Below are 27069 nucleotides of genomic sequence, written 5' to 3'. Positions count from 1 at the left end.
CAAGTCACTGTATAAAAATAGCGTAATCCAAACTATCAGCATTATCTTTTGTTAGACATCCCCAAATTATGCCAAGTATTCAGTGAGGGTGGGTCACTAGATTTAATAAGTTAAAATTCTGCCAGGGATTAGCCCACATTGGAATCTTGAGCAAATAATTGACCTTCTCCAATAGAAAAAACTTTGGAAAACACTTGCTCTAAGAAATCACATATTAACTTAAGCACAATGGTAACATCGAATCCAAAGAGCAGTGATTTGCATAACTGGTATGATCGGATCAGCTTAGCATTCCAACACTGCAGGGGCCACGAAGACAAAAAGTGAAACGAATTTGGGTGTATTTGAATAAATAAGACAAGAATATCTTCCAACTTGGGAAAGCAACTGAAATATTTGACGAACTTGCTTTGTCCTTTACTGAAGAGGGAAATAATACAACTACAGTCTCACAGTGCCACCTTGTGTCGACAGCGCTATATGGTCAAGACAAACAACAAAATGAATCTTTTTGGACGCTTTTATTACTTTCTTGACAAATATATATGCTTTTCCTATCAAGGAGACATTCTTTAAAAGCTAGGTTTACAGCAAATACAGTTTTGCAATGTGACATAAAATGGGAAATCAACAACACACCCATGATGAAAGCAATTCAATGCGTGCACAAGTAAAGGAAAGAGGTGACATGTAAATGTAAAATAATTCATAAAAAGTGATACTGATGACGGCCTGGTCATTTCTGGTAATGAGGGAAAACTACTGTAGTTGTTTCAAATGCCAATGGGACAATTTTCATGATACACATTAGGAAATATTTCTTTTGCATCAAGGCACACAAGTATTTATAATCGTCAATGGATAATTGCTTTTTAACTCCCCCAACTGCTCCACACCCCTTATGTTGGTCCCATTGGACAGTACAACTGTACAAACTAGAGGACAAATCAAATATATCAAAAAAAAAAAATTGGTTAACAGACTATCAACAAAAGCAGAATCCATTAAATCAATATACAGAGAAATGTTGATTTCAGAACGGGAGAGAGTCGAATTGTTCTCGAGTACGGCGGCAGCACCATCTCTCTCGGAAGGAAGACCTGCAGCTACTACAGAGGATGGAGCTCAGTCAGGGATCGCTTTTCCTGCTGTATAAACTCCTGTAAGCTTCTCTTTCCCTGCTTGAAATTACTCTCCCTTCTTGAAAATGGCAAAATCACCTGCAGCCGCAGAAGAGTCTCAATGTTACTAAAACTTCGGATCTGTGATGTCTTGAGGGTGTCGAGTACAGTAGTGGGAAGATATCCTGCCAGGGGGTCCAACCACTTCTCCTTCCACAACTTCATCTCATCTTGAAGCGAGGACTCGTCTGGCAAGTCTTCCTTGTACAGACGCAGCACAAGACCGCTCAGAGTGCTGGTTTCCACTTTGGACATTGCGTAAGGCACAATCTCCAGACACCGAAAGGTATCCATCACCTTTTCAGTGAAGAGGTTGTCAATTTCTGATATCGAGTGCTCGACAAATTTCAAACTTAGTGCATTTTTGTAAAATTCGCTCAGAGGTTCGAGGAGAACTGAATGTAACAATGGGATGTGAAGTTTGGATGCGAGCGTGACGGCTTCCTCGAACCATGCCTTGTGGTACGTGTCAATATCACTCATCAAATTCCTGAGAGACGTATTGAGATCTGGCAAACTGTTCACAGCAAGTAACATGTCTAAAGGCTTGCCCTGAAGACACTGACTGAGCTTTTTCGTTTCATGCAAGACATGTCTCAGCACCACCAACGAAAGGATGAACTCAAAGTTTCTGATTGAATCAAAGAACTGCGATGTTTGCTGCTGGTCCGATACACTTCCCTGATGTTTGAGCTCACTTAGGCAAAGCAAGACCGCTTCGATAATCTCTACCATCACCTCATGCATGTCGTGACTCTTCTCCCAATTCTTCATCAGCTTGTCCCTCAGCTCGTTCCCCTTTCCTTCATTATTTTGAAATACGTGGAGGATCATTTCTTCCAGTTTGTTCTGCCGTTCGACATCTTGTGTAAGCCAATGTAATATTTCACCAACCTGTGCTGTTCTATCAGATGCTTCTTCCGTTGGAGAAGACTTTGCTAGCCATACATTGAGGGACAAACCATAGCTGACTGTTCTTACTGCCTGAGGGTATTTATTGGCTATTGCTAAGCTTACAGCTCTCATTTCGTTTCCAGCCTTGCCGACACTCAGCAAGGCCTGTCCTCTACAATATGCCATGTTTAACCCCCATTTTTCAGACAGTGTGGTCTCGATGGCCTCTAAAAGGACAGCCGAGTCTTCTAGGAGCGGGATGAAAGCCAGCGTTTCTTCACACTGGATGTCCTCTTTGTTCAAGTACCTGATGCACAGTGGGACGTAAACCTCACCATCAATATCAACAGTCTGTTCAGTGATAATTGTGAAGAACTGAGAATCCCAGAGTTCTTTGATAATTTCTTCACGTAAGAGGGGCTCATAAAAAGAGACCGGCTGTCTTGGTCCTTGAACCGTTTTCAGGACCACTTCAGTCTCAGTAGGTTTCTCCTCTTCACCTGCAAGCTTCTCAGTTGTTTCACAGGTAGCATTGGGTACTGTTTGTAATCCCGGGTTTGGCAACTCTTCTGTGTCACCTCCTGTTGGCAAACGTGAAAATATTTAGTATTGTATGTAATGATTATCGGCCGGTTGTAAGTTTAACAAAGACAAAGGAACTAAATTTTTTTGTCCTGGGCACGCCAAGATGGTGGTAGGGGGACCAAAAGACGGTCTGTCTCCCCACCACAAACATACTACACCAGGGATGGGTCCTCCCTCGAGGGCCGGAGTCCTGCAGGTTTTGGAGGTCCCCCCTCTTCGAACACAAGCTGATTCCAATCAACAGAATCGTTATCAGGCTTATGCAGAGCTTGCTGATGAGCTGATCATTTATCAGCTGTGTTAGAGAAGGGAAACATCCCAAACCTGCAGGACTCCGGCTCTTGAGAACAGAGTGTGCCCACCCCTATACTTCACAGCAGAACACAAACACCCACACAAACTACTTCTATAAGCCCTGTTTCCACTTCAGGACGTTCAGGTATAGAGAGGGGGGAAGGGACTTGCACAGGAACTGTCTTCTCGGCTGTGGCTGTGTCTCCACTGCGGAGCACGACCCATTTCGCCACGTCACGAGTTTCGATCGACACGTAATCGCCGTGCGCAGAGGCGGCAAATCCAGGTCCAGAGAGCAAAAACCCTGTCACAGCTTGGCTTTAGCCCCTGAAGCTAGCTAGCTAGCTGCCTAGCAGGTAAACAAGCACCATGGGAGCTAGCTAGCTAGCACCTGGGGCTAAAGCCAAACTGTGGCTATTCTCTACTGTAATGTGGTTTCCAGCCAGACTACTGTTAAAGCATATAACTAAAAAATTCTCTCATTTAGACTACAAGTGTAGTACTCATGTCACTAACTTTCATTCCAATTGTAGCAAGTGCCCCTGCTTCCCGTGCTACAGACAACAACACTGCTACTACAGTGGATAGTCTATGCACAACTGTTCAAATGTCAGTTTGTTTTTTCTTAAATGTAAAACCAATTAGACTAGGATAAATCATTTCAAAATGATTTCTACCATTAAAAGAACACACCATTTATTAAAAACTAACCATCTATTCTGTAAAATGGTTAATTTAATTTCTCCCTTGAAAAATGTTTCATAAATTTGTTGATTTTATAGTACTTTTTATGAATATTTTTGAATAAGTACAGAAGCGGCCATTTTTGGACAGTCACGTGGTCATCATGATGTATTGTGTGCTGTAAACACGTTTCCAATGACTACAAAGTGACTCACAAGGAATTATTGCTTCCCACGTCAGACATCAAAGGGGCACTCAAGTTACCATTGACATTGGTCACTCTGGAAATGTAAGTTGTGGACTGCCCATAACCTGGACGGTAAAAATGCGGCTGACTTGAACTCTGCTAGGCCAGCTACACGTTGTGCTAGAAGTCACCCCCCACCACTCTGCCCCCACAAGGAAGGACATGAAACCTGACATGCTGAGGATTACGCCAATCACAATTGGCACAGTATTTGGCGAATAAGACGGCATTTTTCTTGCCCATAACATCAGCAAACTCCTATTCAAATGGACGAAGGTGGCTGTTGATTACGCACCGGATAAATCATCGTAATCACGTGACCTGGATAATGGCGTTGCCCGAGGTATGCTTCTTATTTTGATATTTAATCAGTTTTTTTTATTTTTTATCAGGGAATAAGTCAAGTCAAATCAGATGCCAGAGATATTTTCCCTTTTATTCTTTATACACAATGCCTAATTGTAGAAATAATTGTAAATTATTATAAAAATTATTTCATGAGTCATCTTCTGTTAATTAGCTGCTAGATACGGCTGCCCTAATCTAGCTATGTGAATGTGGGAGCGGAGCAAAGCTTTTGTCATTGTAAGCAGAAGCAATTCTTCATTGCAGCAAATGTATGATAACTATATTTACAATTATTCCTACACTAATCAAATACTGGAAAATTAGTTTTAAGTAGTGTATTCCTTTAATGTGACCTGTAACATATACTAACCTTTTAAAAATAAAAAAAATGCAACACACCCTGGTTTGCACAATTATGCACATCATCAAACTAATACTTTGTTACTTTAGTGTCATTAGAGCTCTCTGCAATTTTGGGGAGGAGTCTGTCTATGTGAGGCACATCTTTATGGCAATATTTGCCCACTGTTCTATGTAAAAACGTTAATCTTTCAGATTGTCGAGGCATCTTCAGATCACACCACAGATGTTCGATTGTATTTAGGCCTGGACTGGGCTCGTCTAAACCCTTAATCTTCTTCTGGGGAAGCCATTCTTTTGTTGATTTGGATTTTGAATCATTGTCAAGCTGAAAGATGAAGCTCCTATTTATCTTTCTACGAGAAGCCAAGAGACAAGTGTGGCATGAGGACAATGGAGGAAGCCTTGATAAAGGTGGTGACTTGTTTAAAAAGACACAGCCCCCTTCTAAACCTGAAATTTGTGATGGGAAAATAAAGCACTTGCGATATTTTTTGACTCCTCCAGATGGCACTCTTGGTTTAAAGATGCAGTAGAAATGTAATCAATTCCCATTGCACTTGCCTTTTTATTTAAACCAAGACCATCATCTAGAGGAGAAAAATTATTGTTGGGTGCTGTGTCTTTTTAAACAAGTCACCACATTTATTAAAATGCGCCCCCTCAAGCACCCAACCAGATTTTTGCTCCACCCCTCACTAATATTTAAAAAAGATGCTCAAAGGAGGCGTTGCCTGGAGGACTGTTGGGCTTGCAAATGGGGAGAGGATTAGGCATGATCTGGCTGCGATTAACAGCAGCAGTGAAAAGTTGAAAACTATGATCTAAAAAATTTCTATACTACCACAAGCTATGTATGCTAAATAGACTAACCAAATGCTATGCTAATAAATCACTAATCTGAAAATCGATATAAAGATGTTAGCAAATGCTACAATTCCAAGCAGGAGTGTACGAGATTGAGCCAGTGGGTGGCAGAGAGACTACATCAGCCTCACGAAAGTGACGTGGGTATAGTACGTGCTCGTCCAAGAAGAGGAAAAACAGCCAAATTGTGTTTATCCCAGTGTTTAAATCATTCACTCCCAGCCATCCTCACTGAAGCAATCCCCTTCGCTCCTGGCTGTTTTACTGGATTTTGACTGATTTTGCAAGGCCCACAGTGATCTATTGCTATAAAAACATGGAAGCTACCAAAAGAGAGATTAGAGGCTCTTCTTCTTTCATCAGGAAAAAAAAAAGCATATTTCTTATTTGTTTCCGTTTTGTAGCAATTAGCATTAGAAGATAGCTAAGTTTTAAACTGTGTGGAAAATAGCTTGTTTTTAACATGGCCCAGGTTGATCTCTTATACTCTGCTGCCACTTGCTGGCCGTTTTTGTAATAAAAACCATTGCTTCAACCATTCTCTATAGTTCAGAGGCTGCATCAAAGCCTTCTGTATGTTCTAGCATTAAAACAAAAACATTAAAAACGTATTAATACATCTTTGGGACACTGATAATATTCAAAATAGAACATAAATGTATACGTTTTTGAGTTAACCTGAAGATGGCGACGTAGACTTTGTTGCCCCAATTTCAAGATTTCAACAAATATGCACTAAAATGTCAAAATAATGACCACCAGTTTATACTACTGTTGATCAGCAAAAAAGAGAAGAAGCTGATTTGGTGTTAAGTTGCTCTTTATGGCTTCCTCCGTTGTCCTCATGCCATGACCTGTAACTAAAAGTCAGTCACGTTTGCACTGAACCACCCCACTTGTCTGTTGTCACGATGTTGTTCTCGAATAGAATATTTTTTAAATTGAGGCACTCGTCATCTTGGCTTCCTGCATTACAGCACTGCTCCATTACGCCCCTTATCACACACAATGAATGAGCTTATAAACAGTGCTAGACCTGCTGAATATGTAAAATACCTGGCTTGAGATAACTTCTGTTGTGACTTGGTGCAATATAAATAAAACTTGAATTGAATTAAAGGGGTTAGACACAAAACTGAAAGCACAGAAATAATTCAGATTCATGAGATCAGATTAACGCACTTACCCCTGTCTAGATGTAGGCCTCGTAAAGTTTCCATCACCTGCACAAAGCACAACTTTGGTCATGCAACGTGAATGTTGACGTGCTTGACTATTCTAAAACATGACATTTCAGTCCTGAACAAATACATCAGACCACCAGCCAATGTGAGGTTTATGCCCTAAATGAACAACATTGGTAATAATACTTAAGTTTTTGTAAGGTTACACTGGTACTATGGCATGGGCCAATTATCGGTTTACCATGGGTAAGTCATGGGTTCAATAACCACAAATTCTGTCTGTCTCTTTTTTTAGGAGACTTCTAAGCATGGAATGGCATATGATTGGCGGCTTGAGGTGAGCAGTTACACGTGAAGAAGGGGTAAAGAGGGAGACCGAAGTGACTCTGTGCAAACTCCAGCAAGCTTACCTTCAAGGCCTTTTTGCTCTGTTAACGTGCATTATGGAAAATAACAGAAAAACCAACAACATTGTGCTAGTGCGTAATAATTAACTCCAAGGACAATATGATATTTATTAAAACATAACATTTCATAATCCACCAAATACCATATATTTGGTAAAAAAAATATTGTTCAAAGGACATTTTAGAGCTGTAATTTTAATAACCTTGATAAGGCTATGTTTTGCTCACAGTCACCATAGTGTCAGAATATATTATCGGCCCATGCCCAACTAATACTAACTTTAATGTTCTTTAAAAAAAAAAAAATATATATATATATATATATATATATATATATATATATATATATATACACACATATATATACGTGTATATATATACATACATACATACATATACACACATACATATATATATATATATATACAAACATATATACACATACATACGCATATACATACATATACGCATATGCATACATACACACACACACACATATACATACATATACGCATATGCATACATACACACACACACACATATATACACTTATATATACACACACACATACACATATATATAGACACACACACACACATATACACACATATACATATATACATATACACACACGCGCACACACACACCCCTACAAATGTATATACACACACGTACACACATGTATATACACACACACGTACACACACACACGTACACACATATGTATATACACACACGTACACACATATGTGTATATAGACACACACACGTATACACATATGTATATACACACACACACGTATACACATTGTATATACACACACGTACACAAATGTATATACACACACGTACACAAATGTATATACACACACGTACACATTTATACACACACACACGCACATATACACACGTATATATACACACACACGCACATGTACACACGTATATATACACACACGTATATACACACGTATATATACACACATACATATACACGTATATATACACATATACACACGTATATATACACACACATATACACACGTATATATACACACGTATATATACACACACACATATACACACGTATATATACACACACACGCACATGTACACACGTATATATACACACACGTATATACACACGTATACACACGTATATATACACACACATATACACACACACATATACATACGTATATATACACACATACACACACGTATATATACACACATACACACACGTATATATACACACACATATACACACGTATATATACACACATACACATACATATATACATACACACATACATATATATATACACACATACACATACATATATACATACACACATACATATATATATACACACGTACATATATATATATACACACACACGTACATATACACACGTACATATATATACACACGTATATATACACACGTACATATACACACGTACATACACATATACACACGTACATATATATATACACACGTATATATACACACGTACATACATATATACACACATATATACACACGTATATACACACGTATATATACACATACACGTATATACACACGTATATATACACACGTATATACACACGTATATATACACACGTATATACACACGTATATATACACACATACACACGTATATACGCACGTATATATACACACACACACACGTATATACACACGTATATATACACACATACGCATATATACACACATACGCATATATACACACATACGTACATATACACACATACGTACATATACACACATACGTACATATACACACATACGTATATATACGTACATACACGCACATACGTATATACACACACACACTCGTATATATACACACACGTATATACACACACACACGTATATACACACACACGTATATATACACACACGTATATATACACACACATACATACATACGTATATATACACACACATACATACATACGTATATATACACACACATACATACATACGTATATATACACACACATACATACATACGTATATATACACACACATACATACATACGTATATATACACACACATACATACATACGTATATATACACACACACATACATACGTATATATACACACATATATATACACACACACATATATATACACACTCATATATATACACAACTATCCAAACATTTTAAAACGTACTGCTTTACTTAAAAAATAAATAAATAAATAAACACATTTTAATTAGATGTTGAGTTTACGCTTCATTAATTTCTGACTTCTCAGAGTAGGTCAGTGAGCCATCTTAAACTTGGGTAAAAATTTAAGTTTGAAAATCCTCATTGCTGTTCAGAATGCTGAAATATTGGGACTGCACTGAAAATGAAATATTCTAGAATAAAGCAATTTATGATGCTCGATGGTGTGTGAGACAAATAGGAACAGGTGGTCTGCGAGATTAGTTAAGCAGTGCACATGGACTGACTTACCTGTGAAAGAAAGGGACTGCTCTCTGGATCAACTTCAATACAATTGGCAATGACTTCAGGCAGCCTCTGCAGTGTTGTGTTGTGAGAGAGGAGCATCACACGAGCTGTCCGGCTGCCTTTGCATACAGTGTTCCTTAAAATATCCCTCATTGAATTCAGAGTGGACTTCATTAGGTCACATTCGATGCTGACACTGGGCAGTACCGCTACTAGCCGAAGCAGTAAAATAATTGTTGGGTGGTTTTGACACTCAGGATGAACTAATGTTTCAGCAATGGACGTTGGAGGAGCAGCATCCTGGTCTTTGTCTCTCCAGAATGCAGCCCATGCATTGACGTCCTGCTCAAGTGTATCCGGTTCTGGAAGATCTGACAGGTAGAAGTTAAAAGGTTTGTCTGTGGATTCAGGAAGAATGGGCTGTGGATTGCAAGATGGCAGTAGAGACAGAATAGATAGGGCCTTCAAGTGGCTGTCTGAGAAGCTGTATTTCATTTCATCAATGAGACTTTTGACGAGGGGGATACTCAAACTTTCTCTGTAGTATATCTCTGGAGAATCGTAGCTGCTGGCTTCTTCAGAGAAACACATTTGATGAGGGGCTACCTTTGTAGCTAATCGAAACGCCTGTTCAAACCAAGTGGAGTGTACCGTGCTGATATTGTCCAACATTTTGTTGAGAGTCTCTATGATTAGAGGGATCTTTTCCACTTCGCAAAGAATATCAGCAGGGTTTCCACAGCGGAAGACAGTGCTACAGTTACGAAGAGGAGCACAAGCATTCTTCAAGATCACAAGGGTGACAATGAAATCCACATTCTTCAGAGCAGCGGAGAGAACTTGAGCATGCATTGACATGGAACCTCTGGCATTAGTACAGACAGCATCGAGGCAACTGAGAATGCCCTCCAATGTGTCAGCAAGTATGTCAAAAAAGTCCTCTCTCTTTTTCCATCTTGAACAGCATGTCTCTGGAATTTCCTCCAAGGCCTCCCTTGGCATGTTTAATAGCCCATCAACGGCCTGTGCCAACTGTTCTTCTAGACCAGGAGATTCATCAAAGAACAGTAGCAAATCTTCTGTGATATCCAGCATTTTTGCCACAGAAGGGCAAGACGCACTGCGCACCAGCCAATACGCCAAGCCACAGGACTCACTCGGTGTTACAACACACAGTGGATAGCTCTCGAGGATGTCCAAAGACATTTTCTTCAGGCTTTGGTAACCTGAGCCCAGGTGCATGAATGCTTGTCCTCGACAGTGTGCCATCGGTAAGCCCCAGTATTCTGTTAGAATTTTTGAAAGCTTACTTGCTTGTGTATTAACGTCACAGTTTTTGTCATATGGCAAGTAACCTATCAGCTCTACTTTTGGAGCAGATTCTCTGACATATCTGACAAAAACAGGTAGGTGAGTCTCATCTGCGATCTTTACAGGTTTGTCTGTGATAAGTGAGAAGAATGGAGATTCCTGTAGCTCACTCAATACGACATCTCTAATGCCATCTATGAGTAAAGTCACAATTTCACCTTCACTCATGGACTGTGCACATTTCTCTTTACTGGACCAGTGGCACATGTTGAGCTCCTGGGTAAAATACTCTTTTTGCTCTTCAGAGAGATCTGTGAGACTGAGATTTTTTTTCCCAAGGATTGCAGCCTGTCTGAATATTGTCACCAGACTTTGACGGTTGTCACCAATTTGTCCATTCTCATCTACTGGCTTCATGTGTTGTTGTTGTTCCCCCCTCAATTCAGGACACTGCTGAATTTCAGGCTCATCACTTTCCACCTTGACAGACGTGGCCACTACAGGGCAAAGAAAAATAGTACAAAAAATAAATGTGATGTTGGGGCTAACAAATGAAACTAATTTCAGTTGACTCTAAAAAAATAAAATAAAATAAAATACTATACCTTCCATATTGTCAGAGTTTCTGAATAAACTTTTGGCTTCCTTATTCTGTGGAGACATAAATATATATCACATATATTTAGTTATCATTCATGACCCTCAGTTTTCATTCTTTACTCTCTAAGAACTCCTATTTTGAGCATCCTCTGGCTTCACTTTGAAATGGAGCAAATCCCGATACACATCATCGTTCCATCTCTTCTTTGGCCTTCCTCTTGGTCTTTTTCCTTCTAATTGCAGACTCATAGCCTTACAAACTTCTTGCATTGTCATCACGCCCATACCACCTCATTCTAATCTCCTTTAACTTCTCATTTATATTGTTTTATCCTAACTCCCTCCTGATTTTCTCACTTCTCTCCTTATACTTCAATGTCACCCCCTTAATTTGTCTCTGCATCCTCATTTCTGTTGCCTCTAAAATCCTCTCCTCCTTTTTACCTATTGTCCATACCTCTGCCCCGCACAACAGTACTGCGTATATATGACTGCGTTACATAGTTTAACTTTTAGTCTCCTGGGAATTTTTCTGTCTCCCCTAACACTTGACAGTTCTCCTTCCGCATTCATCGTTACTCCCAGGTACTTAAATGCCTTTACCTGTTTTAGACTGGAGTTTTTATTATCCTTGATGTCAATTGCCTTTTCATTTCTACTACTAACCATTACTTCTTGGATATATTGACCTTTAGTCCTTTTGACTCCATACCGTTTTTCCAGGAGAGACACTTTTGTCGGAGTTCTTCTTTACTATGACTTCAGTTACGTTAAATATAATTCCAAGTTTGCTCTTCATCTTCAAGTAAAAAAAAAAAAAAGTTAATCTTTTATGAGGATACTATAGAGCAGTTGTTCTCAACCGCGGTTCTTGAGTACGCCTATCCAGCCTGTTTTCCATGCTCCACAGGTGTTTCAAACGATCAGCTAATGAGCAAGCGCCGCATGAAGCCCGATAACGATCGTCAGCTGTGTTGGCTAAGGGAGACATGAAAAACAGGCTGGATAGGGTTACTCGAGGACTGGGGTTGAGAACCAGCGCGAAAGAGAATAGGGGTGAAAAAGTATACAGTTTACAATATTGTAAAGTTTAATATAGGTTGCAATGTTTTCAAAGAATAGCTGCGATTTTTACGGTGGTGGGGGCTTTTTCGGATCATCGGGTGCCTACATGGTCAACCAGTGGCGTGATGTAGGGGGTCCAAAATGGTCATTTTGTCCCATAGCCGTATTTGAAGCCCTTCTGTTCCCAAATATGATGATAAATAAGTTGAACCCCCCACCAACACAAAACATTTCCAAGATATGGACCCCCAGAATGTCAACAAAATGTATTGAGTCATTACAAAAATAAAAAATAAAAAGCACTTTTAAAGCGTTAATATCTCTACTACAAATAGTACAGCTGTGCTATTTTTAAGTGCAGATTCTGATAGACAGGGTCTGCACTTAAAAATAGCACAGCTGTACTATTGATATAGCAATTTACAGGTCTGTACCTACATTGAAACAAAATATATGGCCTCCAAATATGGTCCAAAATTTTGTGTGCGATTCCTGGATCCCAAAAGTGGGCGTGTCACCCAAACTTTGAAGGAACATAACTTGAAAACCATTTGAGCTAGGAAGCTAAAAGTTCAGATTCTTTCTGTTGACATCATAAGGCACTAATGGAATAAAAATCAGGCAAATTTAAGTGGTGTCACTGGGGAAGTTCTGGGGATTTGCATGAATTGACACGGAATGTCCCATGTTGTTTTAGTAATAAAGATTGGATGTTTTTTTAGAACCCCTGAGGGCCTGTTCACCCCCACGCCACAAAAAAGATGTCCAAACACTGACATTGGCTGTGACGGTACAGCTATGACATTGATATATCATTGATATGAGCAATATCAGTTGTCTCTTGAGGTCCTCCGACTAGCCATAGCTGGCAAGGAGCCCTATGCTGGAGATTCCCAACACGTGGTCATTGCAGCGTCTAAAGCGGTGCCATTGTTTTGTAATTGGCAATAGGCGGGGTATAGCCATAATATTAGAAGTAGGGGGAAAACAATTCTCAAGTGTACAAATTTATGACAGATTATACTCTCGTGTTCAACTGCGTGTCTAGTGTTAAGTAGCTAGACTTCTCATGTTCCCCTCGCCAACTACATCCACGGATATAGGCTGGTGTCAGCAATCTCTCTGGCCCACCTTCAGCTCGGGACCTGATGCAATTTGCTTGAATGCCCTGTTGTCTCTTTAATCATGATAATACTGATAAATGCGATAACTTTGGTTATAAAAAAAAAATCATTGCAAGATAAAACTTCGTCTACTGGAGAACCTGCTTGAGGAATACAATAAAGGACAAACATATATCACAATGTATTAGTTAAATCTAACTAAAGCACTCACCAAACAGATGCCCTCCAGGGCTTGTGGAGTAACCTTCAAACACTGGCCCACCATGCGGTCAAGATCTCTGTTGAAGTCTGTGCCGACCTGTAGCACAGCCAAGCACAGGGACCTGTCTTTGGGATATGTATTCCTCAGGTACTCTTGGAACTTCTTATGTCGCATTACAACTCCACAGTCCTCAAGGGCTGTGCTGGGTAGCACAGACATAATCCTGAGGAGTGCATTGATATTGCCAAAGTACTGCATAAGCGGCAGACGCAGTGTTTGAAATATTGAATTTGGGATCGTCACTGAGGCAACTTTAGTCTTCCATGTAACTCTCCAACAGCAGAGTTCAGTGAAGAAGTTTTCAGCATCAGGAAGATCACTGCTGTAAAGAGGCGGCTTTGATTTCAAGCTCTCAAACATGTAACTCACTGTAACCAGGCAAGGAACCAGGGAGAGGAAATTAAGAGCTTCCTTGTGATCCTCGGAAAAATGATCCTTGACGGCATTGATGAGGTTATCGACTAAGGGCACGCTTAAGCCGTCTTTGTAAAACCCTACTGGCTTTATTAAGCTGTCCCTTGGCAAAGAGTTTTCAGGCATTTCTATGGGCACTCTTAGACTCTGTGCAATTGCACAGGCTTCATCAAACCAATTCTGGTGGAATACTTTTAAATTTGTTTTTATTCTGTTCAACGTGGCCACAATGCCAGTGATTTGACATAGCTGGAACGCTGCATTGAAATGATCTCTCTGAAGTCCTGCACTCAGCTCTCTGGTAAAAGATGAGGTATTCTTTAAGGTAACCAAAGCAATAATGAAATCAAATTGCAGTAGTTTGTTTAGGAGTACCCCAGCTTGTTCTGATACATCATTTTTCCACCTCTGTGGGTTGCTTTTAACTTTCTCCAGACACTCAACAAGGGGCTCCAGCATCTGCACAAACACTTCATACGAATCATGCATTTCTTGCCAAAGGGAACAGTACGTCCCCTGCAATTCCTGGACCTTTTCGTAGCTCTCCCGAAGACCGTAGGCAATTACATGATCAAGCTGTTTTTCTAGAGCAGTTCTGCTGCCAAAAAAACTCACCACCTCTTCAAATGTATCAAGGGCTCTTTTAACAACAGGTACTGGAATAGATTTTGACCACCATGTGTTGAATGAGTAGCAAGAGCAATGTGTGCTAATGGCAAGGGGGTACTTCTCCTGTACTTTGCAAGCAAATGCTTTTAGTTTGTAAGAAACATCACCAGATCCAAGGTATGCCTGACCTCTGCAGTTATTCAAATCAAGACCCCACTCTTCTGTTACTATTTCTGTGAGGCGACGCACCATAGCCTCACAATCCAGATCTGCTTCCAGGAATCCCATCAACTCCAGTCGCATGACATCAAAACTGTCCACAAACCTAAGAAAGAGCGGAAGATATTCCTTCGCCCCGATCTTAACAACACGATCGATGAACAATGAAAAGAATGAACCCCCGGCTTCCATGAGAATTCCTTCTTTGACTGCATCTTCACACACAGTGAGTACTTCTTTCATTTCAGACTTGGTGACATACTCAACTTCTCCATCCTGAGCAGAAGAAACCTCATTTTGTTGCCAGCTTTGGCTGTTGTATGCTGCAGTCACCGCGGCTTGTAGGGCCGACTTCAAAGATTCTCTATCCGTCTCAGCACACTTCATCTCTACAAGACTCTCAGCGTCCATCTCCATGTTTATTAGTTGTATTTCATCTTCAGTGTCTTTTTCAGCATGGTTTCCTTGGCTTGCCACTGTAAGAAAAGATAAGGGCGTAAACAAAAAATGAACACAATGGGACAAATATAAAAGTACAGCGCTAAATGGGATGTGAAGACTGCGTGAGTATATTCGTACAAGGACTTGTGGAGGGGGAAAAAGCTCTAATACGAACACACTGATACGAATTTACCAGCCAGACATAACTTCCAGGCAGGGATTGTAGGAGCAATGTCAGCCGTGGATGGATAGATGGATCTCTTTGTTAACTGACTGCAAATTATGCTCTGCCAGTGAACTCAGCTTTCTAGAGCCCTGTGGCTGGGCCTGCTCCACACTTCTCTGCTTCGGCTGATCCAGCCCGGTTCCCATCATAAAGCCACTAGAGCAGTGTCATGGGGAGGGCACGGCAAACCTAATGAGTTACTGTGCCTGCTCCACCTGCCACTGCCCCGGGCAGTGTAGTCTTGTCAAGTGTAAATTAATATACATCAGCCACTAACAGCGATATACAGGAAGTCCTCGAGTTCCTTTCCTACGCTGGAGATGTAACCCGAATTTCGACTTAAGTCGTATTTCACCGTTTTTAAGTCGATATTTACATCAAAATACATTGTACAGTAATTTAAAAAATTATCGTCATCTCCTGTTGTCTTTTCTATGACCTCAGATCTTCCCCCTCCTCCACACATGAAAATCTGCTAGCTACCGTAATGTATGTGGCATCAATGCAAAGCTCTGCTTCTCCGCTCTCAAAACCCGTTGGAATTATGTTGCTAGCACAAATAGTTCAAGAGTTACGGTACTTTGAAGTTACTCCTCTCTATGACTGGGGACTTCCCCCTCCTCCACGCGTGACAATCTGCTAGCTACTGTAATGTATGTGGTATTCACGTAAAGCTCCGCTTCTCTGCTTTCAGAAACCATTGGAATTACATTGCTAGTGCTAGCGGTTCAGGAATTACGGTGATTTGAAAAACAAGTGTGTTGTCCTGTCGCTGCCGACAGCTTCTGATTTGGAGGGCTAATATGAGTTTGACACCCCTGACCTATAGCAAAGAACCACTTCTTCAAAAGCAGTACAGCCACGAGGGAGTCGCCAAAGACTTGTGTCCAGCCGAAAGTGAAGATGAAACTGTGACCGATAAGGAGTACGCATCTAGCCGCCCTATAGCATGTACAAGTTAGAGATCATCTGCAAGTTGCGTGTTACAGGATGACATATGTGGGACTCAAGTTACCCTTGACATTGGTCACTCTGGAAATGTAATTTGCGGACAGTCCCTAACCTGGACGGTAAAAATCCGACCAACTTTGACTCGCTAGACCAGCTGCATTTTGTCGTCCTCAAGAGTGCTTACATCTACATTAGGAAAGGCCACCCCCCACCACCCCACGGAAGGACATGAAATCTGACATGCTGAGGATTACGGCAGTCACAATTGGCACAGTATTTGTCGATAGAAGACAGCATTTCTCTTGCCATTGCATCAGCAAGCTCCTATTCAAATGAACAAAGGCGGGTGTCTACGCACAGAATACGTCATTGCGATCACGTGACCTGGATAATGGCTTTGCCCAAGGTATGTTCTTGTTTTGATAGTTAATCTTTAAAAAAATAATAATAATCAGGGAGTAAGAAGCGAGTGATGTCTGCACTTTTATTTTTTATGCATATGCCTAATCAAATACTGGAAAATTTGTTATAAGTGGTGTATTCCTTTGATGGTAAACATTATCTTGGTTTACAAACATTTGGGTTGGTGAACAGTGGGTCATAAAATTAATTAAATTCATAAATCAAGGTTCCACAATTTGGATAAATCACCGTACCTTTAGAAGGCTTATCTTTAATTTCTTCGTCCTGTAAAACATACAACAATTGTCACTGTTATTAAAGATGTTTTATCATTGGTCAAAACAATTGTTATTAAAAAAAAAAAAAAATCTACTCACGGTCTGTATCATCTGCAGTATGTCTGGATGATTCTGGACATATGAGTCCACCATTTGCTCAACATTGAAATGCACATCTTGGTTGACATAGACATATGCAGAGCTACACTGTCTTTCGTCCTCGGGAGTGTCTTTCAGGTAGGCGTGGCATCGTTCCAGTACCATGTGGTATTGCCCATAAACATCTGCCTCTGCATTTACACATGGCACAGTACCCAACACCCTCAACAAGCTCTGCACATTTGGGTAAAACCCAATGTCTGGTATCTTCAGTGTAGCAAACACTGTGGTTGGCAGAATCCGGCGCTTGCTTGCATGTCTCCATTTCACTTCCCAACAACCAAGCTCTTCGTAGAATGTGTCAGGCCTTGCAAGGTTGTTCAAATTGGCGTCTGCTACTTTGTCACGGCGAATGCTGAAATTGTGGTCAGCCATGTAGGATGGCACTAAAGAGAGCCATCTGAGAATCCTCACCATCTCTATACTGAAAATACGCTTGACCTCTGCAACAAGATACTGCAAGATGGGCCGCGCTAAGGTTTCTCTGTAAAAGTCCTCTAGCGGGGTGTCATTTGAATCTCCATGGTCAATCTCAGGTTTGATGACTTCAACACCAAGCTTCTTGGCTCGACTGACTGCATCTGAAAACCATTTTCGGTTTAATATGGCAATGTCTTGTTGGTATTTGTTTACCAGCTTTAAGGCATTTGAAATTGTGTACTGCAACGTACTGCTCATGCTAATTATTCCCCTGAGACTTGAGTTGAGTATGCTCACACAACACAGGGTGTTCTTGAGAACAACTAATGTCATGATGAAATTGAAATTCCTCAGTACTGGCTTGAGCTTGGCCATCTGTTCAGCTGCATCTTCATCCACCTTTGAAATCATTTCATTGATGCAGTTCAGGAAAGGCTCCAAGATATCCAACATGGTTTGGAAGGCATCAGTGCCATATTCCCAATTCATACTGAGGATGCCCTTGATTCGATCCACTTCTCCCTTTATTTGGCGATATGCCATCTGGATTTTTCCTTCCAATCTTTTGTACAGCTCAGGTGTGTTCCTGAGTAATGAGGCCACTTCTTCCACAGTGTCCACGATAGTTTGAATCGTTGGCACTGGCATGCAGCGAATGATCCATATGTTAAAAGCATATGGGTCACTTGGTGATAACACAACTTGCGGGAATTCCAGTAAAATTTTGCAAGTGAGGTCTCGCATTGGCTGACACATGCGTCCACTAACTAGATATGAGAGTCCTCTGCAATGCTCCATCCGCAACCCCCACTTATTTCTTAACTCGGATAGAAGATGGTTAAAAAGATTGTCGGCATCCAAATCGCAAGGCAGGAACCCAACAAGGTGTTTTTGTGGGAAACCAGCCTCTGTGACAGATCGAATGAAAATTGGAATGTGCTCCTTTCCCTCAATGCTGGTCACATTTTGGAGCAGAATAGAAAAGAATCGGGCATATCTCAGGCTGTTCTGGATCTCCTCTCGCATTAGGCTCTCACTGACCTGTAGGATTTCCTTCTTATCAATTTTCTCGACAAAGATTTTCTTCAGAGAATGCTGATCCCTTGCTCCAGTCGACTCATCTGTGTTGATGTTGCCACCGTTGATGCTGAATCCAGTCAGTGCCAGAATTTCCTTGAAATAGGCCTTAAGAATCTCTTTGGCTTTAAAGCCACCAACATTCTCTTGAGCTTGGTATTCTTTCTGTTCAGGTGTTGCAGAGCCATCGCCAGAGACTTCTTTTGCCTCCTCAGTCACTTTTGGTGTTGCTATGTTGTCTAATGGAAAAGAACACATAAGTGAGTCAAAAATGATTAAAATTTTTTCAAATTTTGCTGACAAAGGCAAATATTTTCTACATAAATCTTGGTTGAATGGGTTAGGGTTATGGTAGGGCCTGTAACTCATATTTTTATTGTTGTAAGGCTTAAGGTAACAAAAACTATTTTAGGGTATTAATTATATATTTTAGCGGTGGGATTTTAATGCATTAATACCATTAAGTATTTTTCTACTGTTTTGTATTAAAATGCAATTAGATCTGGAAAATGCTCCAGAGTTAAAAAAAAATATTCATGTCTGCGTCTATTATTTGATTCATTCATTCACTAACATCCATTTAAATAAAAAAATAATATTTTTATGGAAAGTAAAGTTATCTAAATAAAATGCAATTAGTCAAGAGTAGATTAATTAATTATAAAGCCTGTAATACTCAATTATTTATGGGGCGCTGTGGGTCAGTGGTAGAGTGGTCGTCTTGCAACCTAGAGGTTGTGGGTTTGATCCCATGCCATTGTGACCACGTCAAAGCATCCTTGAGCAAGATACAGAACCTGAAGTTGCTCCCGATGCTGTCATCAGTCGGTGAATGAGTAGTGAAATGTAAAGCGCTTTGAGGGCCTTGTAAGGTGGAAAAGCGCTATAAAAAATGAAGTACCAAATGAAGTATAAATGAAGTAATTGGCCGATTAACTGTTTGTTGAAATTTTATTCAGCCAACTATCGGAATCAACGTCATCGAACTAAAAAAACATCCATATTGGTAAGATCCTAGTCATGATTTTGTTTGACATGCATTGAAGTTTACCTTTTGTCTTCTTCACAGTGGGTTCCTCTTCCACCTGAAGTAATAATAATGTTTATTTATTGATTAAATATTTGAATGAAAATTTTAAAAGACATTTGTCAGACAGTGACACACTTACAGGGCCTCCCGCACGTTTCCTGTTACATGTTGGTTCATTCTCGGTGGGCACAGCAAAGTCAAATATTGTTGGAACAGCATCGTCGTTCAAGAGACTTTTCTGTCAAAAGAAGAAAAACAATTTTTTACTTCTGCTTTGACTTAAAATTTAAAGTTTTACTTTTGGTGCAAAACAGGAAAAAAAAAATTGAACACAAACAAAATTTGAACAAACATGTTTTTGACAGCGGCGGTGACAATATTTAAAATCAGATCCCTTATTCAAGGGTTCAACATCCCAGGGTTCAAGGAGTCCAGCACTGTGTGAGAATGGCTAGACCGGAACACTATTTACTGACGATTTTCAGCAACTGAAAATACACCGAAAGTGGATTTTCATATTTGAACCAAAGAAATTTTGAACATGAGGCTGTGACAACGCAAGATAATAAACAAAAGTGACCGGGGCATGTTTGACTGGATAAAGGGGCATGACTCATGGTTAGCCTCATTTTGCGAGCTTCAGCAAGCCCGATCGTTGCTAGTTAGATTCATACCAGTGGCAGCGGGAACATGGAGTGGAGGCGTGGAACAAGGGCAGTGAGACAAAGTGAAGCTTCATCGCCAGATTATTACATCTAAAAATACCGTTACAAAAACTATGCCAACGACAACTTTATTCATCATAGACTGTCACTGCACTGTCGTTACTGTTGTAACACTTGTCGGAATACAGCATACGACCGGATTCGTTGAAGCTATTGTATAGGGATAGACCGATAACTGGCGACGATATCGGGCATTTTGACGAATATATATTGACGAATAGTATCAGCCTTTATTATTATTTTTTTTAAATTTATTATTATTATTATTATTAATTTATTTATTTTTAAATTTGGACAGCCGATAAGGTAAATCTAAAACAATTTTGATCTCAGGGAACTATTTATTAAAATTTTCAGTTAACTTTATAAGAGATGCTGCTGACCCTGGGAACCTTCTGAACCTTTTGTTTTTGTTCGACATTAAAACAAAGAAATGTGAAATTTCTTTTCACTTGCAATGCCTGAGGGCTTGACTATAAAGAGTCATTCCAATCTCATAACTTTCAAAGGGGGTCAGTACTGCAGCAAGTAGATTTTCTAGTTTGACAATGGCAAATTGCCCGATAAATATTCTCAAAATTACATTGCATCTTTGCTTCTGTTTTATTGTTTTTGCTTTCTCTTTTCTTTCTTTTATAAACTAAATTTAACTTTGCTATATAACCCTTTCGGATATACAGTACTTGCATGATTATCTTTGCACTTTATTTTCTATCGCAACATTTACCATTACAGTACTGTGAAGGGATTCAATTTATACTGTGATGTGAATTTCAGGCCATTTGGCCAATATGAGCCTTTGTAGATTTAACGCAATTGTTTAGAGTTCATTCATTGTGGTTTATAATTTGCTATAGTTCAAACTGGAGTCAAATTGTGTTTCTAATGCAACTCCCACTGCCACCACTCACTCCTGCCCCCAAATTATGCAGGAAGCTCCAAATAAAACAACACCAACGACAATGGAAAATTGACACACAACAACAGCAAAAATAAAATGTTGCTAAACAATTATGAGAATGCGTATGTAAGCATAATGTTCAAAATGACTGATTACCTGATTATTTATCAAAGAGGGTTCGAAGTGTTTTGCACAAAGTTTGTAGAGTTTGTGCAGCTCCTCTGGAGGTTGTGACGCCAAATCTTGGCGACAACAGTTAGTCAACCATTTTTTGCAGCTAAAAACAGAGGAAAAACACACTGAGAAATTTGTCATTTTCACTTTCAGCTCAGTTTGTATACAAATGCATGGTAGACTTTAACTTGCCCATTTTTCTTCCATTAGTCTTGAGTCTGGTAAAAATGAAGTTATGACTGGTTTCTGGCTATGTTTAGCACATACATTTATTCTGTTCTCTTTTCATTCTTACACAAAAATGTTTAGTTCCACCTTTAGAACATCAGATTTATTATTACATGGCAGATGTGGCTCAATCTTCATGACATGATTATTCAAAGGGGGTACTGAAGCAGGTATACAGTTCTAAGAGTCACACTGATATCTTTCATTAAGCTTCATTAAGCACTTTTGCTGGTCATTGGTTATCTATTGTTATCTGGAAATAAATTAATGAATAAGGAAAATAATAAAGAGCTCCAATTCCAAAAGTAGTTCCAATTTCCTATCTAAATGACTATCCATCAGATCGTATTTTAAACCGGTTTCATCCCACATTACGAAAAACATGCATGGAATTGTCCCTAGCTCAAAATGAGGCAGAGGTGGTATCATCCTGACGATGATGGGTGATAGGGGTATGCCAAAAAATACATTTAAAAAATTGATTCTCATAAAAATCGTGATTCTCATTTAGTACGATTCAGAATCTATTTTAAATGTCCCAAAATCGATTTTATTTAAATTATTTTATACTATCTTGCCCTTGTTTGTGTGTACCTTTATTGGGAGCGCTGTTCATGTTGTACACAATTTGGCCACTTAGGGGCAGTATTGCTCCGCGCGTTCTGATACACTGTTAAATTGTAGCCAAATTAGAGAGTAGAAGTCACGATCAAGTTATTCCAATAAAAGTTGTTGTTTTTGCAGCGTAGGAAGAGGAATTATCGATTAGTAATGTTAAGATGCTTCTCTGTATACATTCCTGAAGCGTTTTGTATGAATAGCCGTCCGTTCTTTTGAGTGATAAAAGTGGCGCAAGTAGCACACTAATTAGCATTAGCGAGTCAGACTGGATTAGATCATGACGATTCTTTGCACATCTATAAATTGAAGCAGAAATCGATTCTGAATCGAAAATCGATTCTGAATCAAATCGCAGGCCCAAAAATCAGAATCAAATCAAATCGTGAGACAGTCAAAGATTCTCACCCCTAATGGGTGACTACCGATACCAGGTATCGGTGCCAATACCAGTCTTATTTTAAGGTATCAGTACTCGCGGTGGTGACCTATAGCATTATCAGCCGCCCTCCTGCATCCATTTTACGATCAAGGACTGGAAATGAGAAATTATATGAATACAAAGTTGCCATTATTTTTTGCCATTTTTTAACTACAATCATTAAAAATTTCTCCACTAGTGCATATTAAATTGTAAATATAGTTCAGCTTTTTGTAAAACACTATTATGTTTATTGGATATACTGTGTTTTTAAGACTTTGACGATGGATGGAGCGCAAATTAGGTAGTGGCCACCACTGTTGTACACAGGAAAAACCCTGATTATGTACTATACTTGAACTATTATTTAGTAGACCATTGATGTGGTGTGATGTGATGTTTTCATTTCAACTTTAACAAATGTGATGATGATGCCATCTATTTGCACTACAGTGTTTCTCCGTTTTTATTTAACTATAGGCACATAAGTATTTTTTGTGTTACATATTATTAATATATGATGATGTGTATTGCTGCTGGTAACGCTGTGAATTTCTCCACGGTGGGATAAATAAAGGTGTATTTTATCATATCTTATATTTTAATGATTGCTTTTTCCCCTCCTTTTTTAAATTTTTACTATTCATAGATATAACAGTGTGAAGGCCGAGGCGTCATAGTGGCTTTCGATCTAATATTTTTTGAGTATTGACTAGCTTTGTGAACTGAAATTGCCGTAACTACTCGTACATGCTCGTTTTAAGCTGTGCATGCATACTTCGAGCGTTTGTAGCCTGTAGCCGCTGATCTTTGGATTCAGCCATTCATCGTTGTAACACCACCGATCTCACCATATACCTTGAAAAAAGCTGAGAGCCCTAAGCACGTCTATGAAGTGAGGCAGGCGGCAGAGACTGATGACGATGAAGATGTGCTAGCACGTTTCCGACAGGATTTACTTGAAAAAATCTAGTAAAGTCTAAACGCCTTGTAAAATGTACTTAAAACTTCTGAGTGCATCAACCTTTACCAGGCCTTTTCAAGTAAATATCACTATTTTTTACAGTGTAGGTATTTCCCCAGGACAAGCAGGAGAGCTGGTAGGATGTGCTTCCACATGCACATTTTTAAAAAAGTGACAGACATTTGGCTTCTACTTTTCAAGAGGATCCTTGAATACACCTGTAATCAGCTGAATTTTCTTTAGGTAATCAATTGCCATTTATATTTTCACTATTAATGTTTATACACACTGCCTAATCAAATGAATGACAAATTAATCTTCAGTGGTGTGTTACTTTAGTCATGGTAATTGTTATACAACGTTATGTCACAGTAGAAACACATTCTCTGCAGGTAGAACTTACTCAGATACCAAACCTTGCAGGGGTGCGTCACTTTGGGTGTGGATGGCTTGAAGTTGAACAAGAGTGAACTCAAACTTAAGTTTGATCATGCAAATAATAATAATAATAATATATATATATATATATATATATATATATATATATATATATATACATATATATATATATATATATACATACATATATATATATATATATACATACATATATATATATAGCATTTTAGGCTTTAACGCTGTTCAACTAGTTAATGAATTAGGTACACGAGTCATTCTAATTGCCAAACGAAGAAAAATAACAGAATTGCATCGTTCAAAATGGACTGTAAAGCAAACCGAATTCATTGTTTATGAAGTCTTGAATGCTTTTCCGACGAATAAGTGAAAATTGAATAGCCTAACTATTTTTAAATTAGTGCAACTAGTCGGTCCCACTACCTTACCGCGGTGAGCCGCTAGGTGTCGTATAACAGATAAGATTTTGCAATTTGCACAACAAAAAGTTTCCAACTACGCTTTATTTTCATTTTTGAAAAACGTCGAACACTACATAATAACACATCGACCACCGCTGCAGTCAAGTATCCCATTCAAAACGAATGCGTTTACTTTATTTTTCCGTGACTTCTTTCATTAGTGTGGTGAGTCTGCGCCATTTTCAACTGAGTTGTGTCACTGTTAGCCAACATGATGTTGAGCGAACGACAATGCTAAAGGCAGATGGCTAACATATTTCCTTTGCATGCTCGGTACGTCCCACTCTTCGATGGAAAACCCTTACCGCTCTGGATCCAAGGGAAAGCTGAAAAGTGGGATGCTGGTATCGGGCCCCTCTTGCTGGTAGTCACAGTTGGCTGCAGCACAGCAGTTAGTCATTTTGGAAAGCAATGTAGCTTGCTAACTAGCCAGTTAGCTAGCTTAGCTGGGTAGTCCACTGAGAGCGAAAGCAGCGCAAGAGTCTCCAGACTCCTGCCGCGACGAAACGTCTACCAGCAGCAGTATATTTGAATACTATTCTAGTGAAAATTATTTTTAACGGCCTAAGACCCGACTAGTTCCATTCTTAAAAAGTTGATGCTGCGTGGTGTTCCAAGTGTCACCGAGAGCGTGATATGAACCAGGAACTAGACACTGCAGTGGGAAATGTTGTCCAGCAGAGGGCAGAATAGGCTTCATTGGCTGGATTCTCCAACGCTCACCGTTGTCGTTTTTTTTAATGCCCAGTTTCAGTACATGCTCATTGTAATTTTGACATTTGTGTTTAAATGTAATTAAATGGGTGACACGGTGAATGATTGTTGAGAACTGTGTTCATAGTTGTGACTTCCTGCCACATTATAAACACATAACATACCCAAATCCACTCCTCAATATTGCAATTGCGATTAAATAAGAAATGTTTGAAGGTCCTCTTGACAACACTCCAAACTTCCCCTTTGTAGTAGTAGCATTTTGTTCCTAAAATTTTAGACAGTGCAAGTAAATTTTTCATCACGCATTTAAAAAAATATATTTTTGTTGCTGACAAACTTCTGCTCTACACTTTAGCCCATTTATCAGTAACATAGTAAAAATGAAGGAGGAAAGGAAATATGAGTATTTTCTTCGCAAGTGAATTTATAGTGTGCATCTTTCATTTTTCTACTATTACCCCTAACATTTTAGGTTAGGTTAAATTCTTTGAAGGAAATTCCACATTTACTGACAAGTTCATTGTAAAATAACAAGATACTCATTGCATCAACGTCTTGGACTGAGCTATATCAAATCAGATTCCCACAGATCAAATCGTTCCTATTTAGAATGACTCGTCCTACAATTGTACCGCATATCAAGAGTTTTTTTCTCTCAAAATTGCATTCAATGTCGATTTAAATTCGATTAATTGTTCAGCCCTGAATCCCTAGCCAGTAGGAGTGTTAGAAAAAATCAATTTGGCAATATATCGCGATATTACAGCGTGCAATTCTCGAATCGATTCAATATGCGGCCGAATCTATTTTTAAACATCAATTTTTCATGGGAATATTCAACAAAACGTCTCACTTAGGGTTAGGATTTACACATTAAGCATGGAAGAATGTTATATTAATGGAACATTAAGCCTTAATATTTGATTTCAGTGCTGTTCAAACATGCAACAGACTGCAACCTGAATTTTCAGATAAATAAATACATTTTCATACAAATCTTAGTGTACATGTACAAGTTTACTGATTAGTATTGTCTAAATTTGAGCTTAAAAAATCGCAATAATCAATTTATAGATTCGTATCGGGATTAATCGGTATCGAATCGTGATCTATGAATCGTGATATGAATCGAATCGCCAGGTAATAGGCAATTCACACCCCTACTAGCCAGTGTATGGACTTGTTAGTGGTAGTCATAGGATATATACCTGAACCTATATTTAAGACAGAATGCTATGTGATGCCACTTTTTTTGTTTGTGACTAAGTAACCTGAATCCTGCCTCATAAACTGGGATAGGCTTCAGCT

The 27069-nt window shown here is 39.2% G+C and overlaps 1 protein-coding gene across 1 annotated transcript; it reads right to left on the bottom strand.

Annotated features, from left to right (window-relative positions):
- Positions 1-506: 506 nt before the first annotated feature.
- On the bottom strand, positions 507-25697 carry LOC147160427 (uncharacterized). The gene is made up of 11 exons (XM_086098637.1): positions 25350-25697; positions 21918-22038; positions 20275-20373; positions 20157-20190; positions 17549-19344; positions 17426-17456; positions 13859-15627; positions 11464-11509; positions 9551-11355; positions 6647-6683; positions 507-2656 (listed from the first exon to the last, which is right to left on the bottom strand). The coding sequence occupies exons 1-11, from the start codon at positions 25442-25444 to the stop codon at positions 1110-1112; spliced, it is 7380 nt and encodes a 2459-aa protein (XP_085954763.1). The 5' UTR covers positions 25445-25697; the 3' UTR covers positions 507-1109.
- Between the last annotated feature and the right edge of the window lie 1372 nt (positions 25698-27069).

This window comes from Leptonotus elevatus, chromosome 16, assembly GCF_054856555.1.
Source record: "Leptonotus elevatus isolate MCC_2025b chromosome 16, RoL_Lele_1.0, whole genome shotgun sequence".
In the NCBI taxonomy this organism is placed as follows: Eukaryota; Metazoa; Chordata; class Actinopteri; order Syngnathiformes; family Syngnathidae; genus Leptonotus; species Leptonotus elevatus.
Note: the sequence above shows the minus strand (reverse complement) of the source record. Positions and strands in the feature narration are given on the sequence as shown.

What these genes read in the sequence shown, in the direction of transcription:
- LOC147160427 (XM_086098637.1), bottom strand. Translation starts at nt 25,444, where the DNA reads ATGACTAACTGCTGTGCTGCAGCCAACTGTGACTACCAGCAAGAGGGG. An exon ending in GGAAACGTGCGGGAGGCCCT is followed by an intron (nt 20,191 to 20,274) that starts GTAAGTGTGTCA and finishes TTATTACTTCAG; the next exon opens with GTGGAAGAGGAACCCACTGT. An exon ending in TAAAGATAAGCCTTCTAAAG is followed by an intron (nt 15,628 to 17,425) that starts GTACGGTGATTT and finishes CTTTTCTTACAG; the next exon opens with TGGCAAGCCAAGGAAACCAT.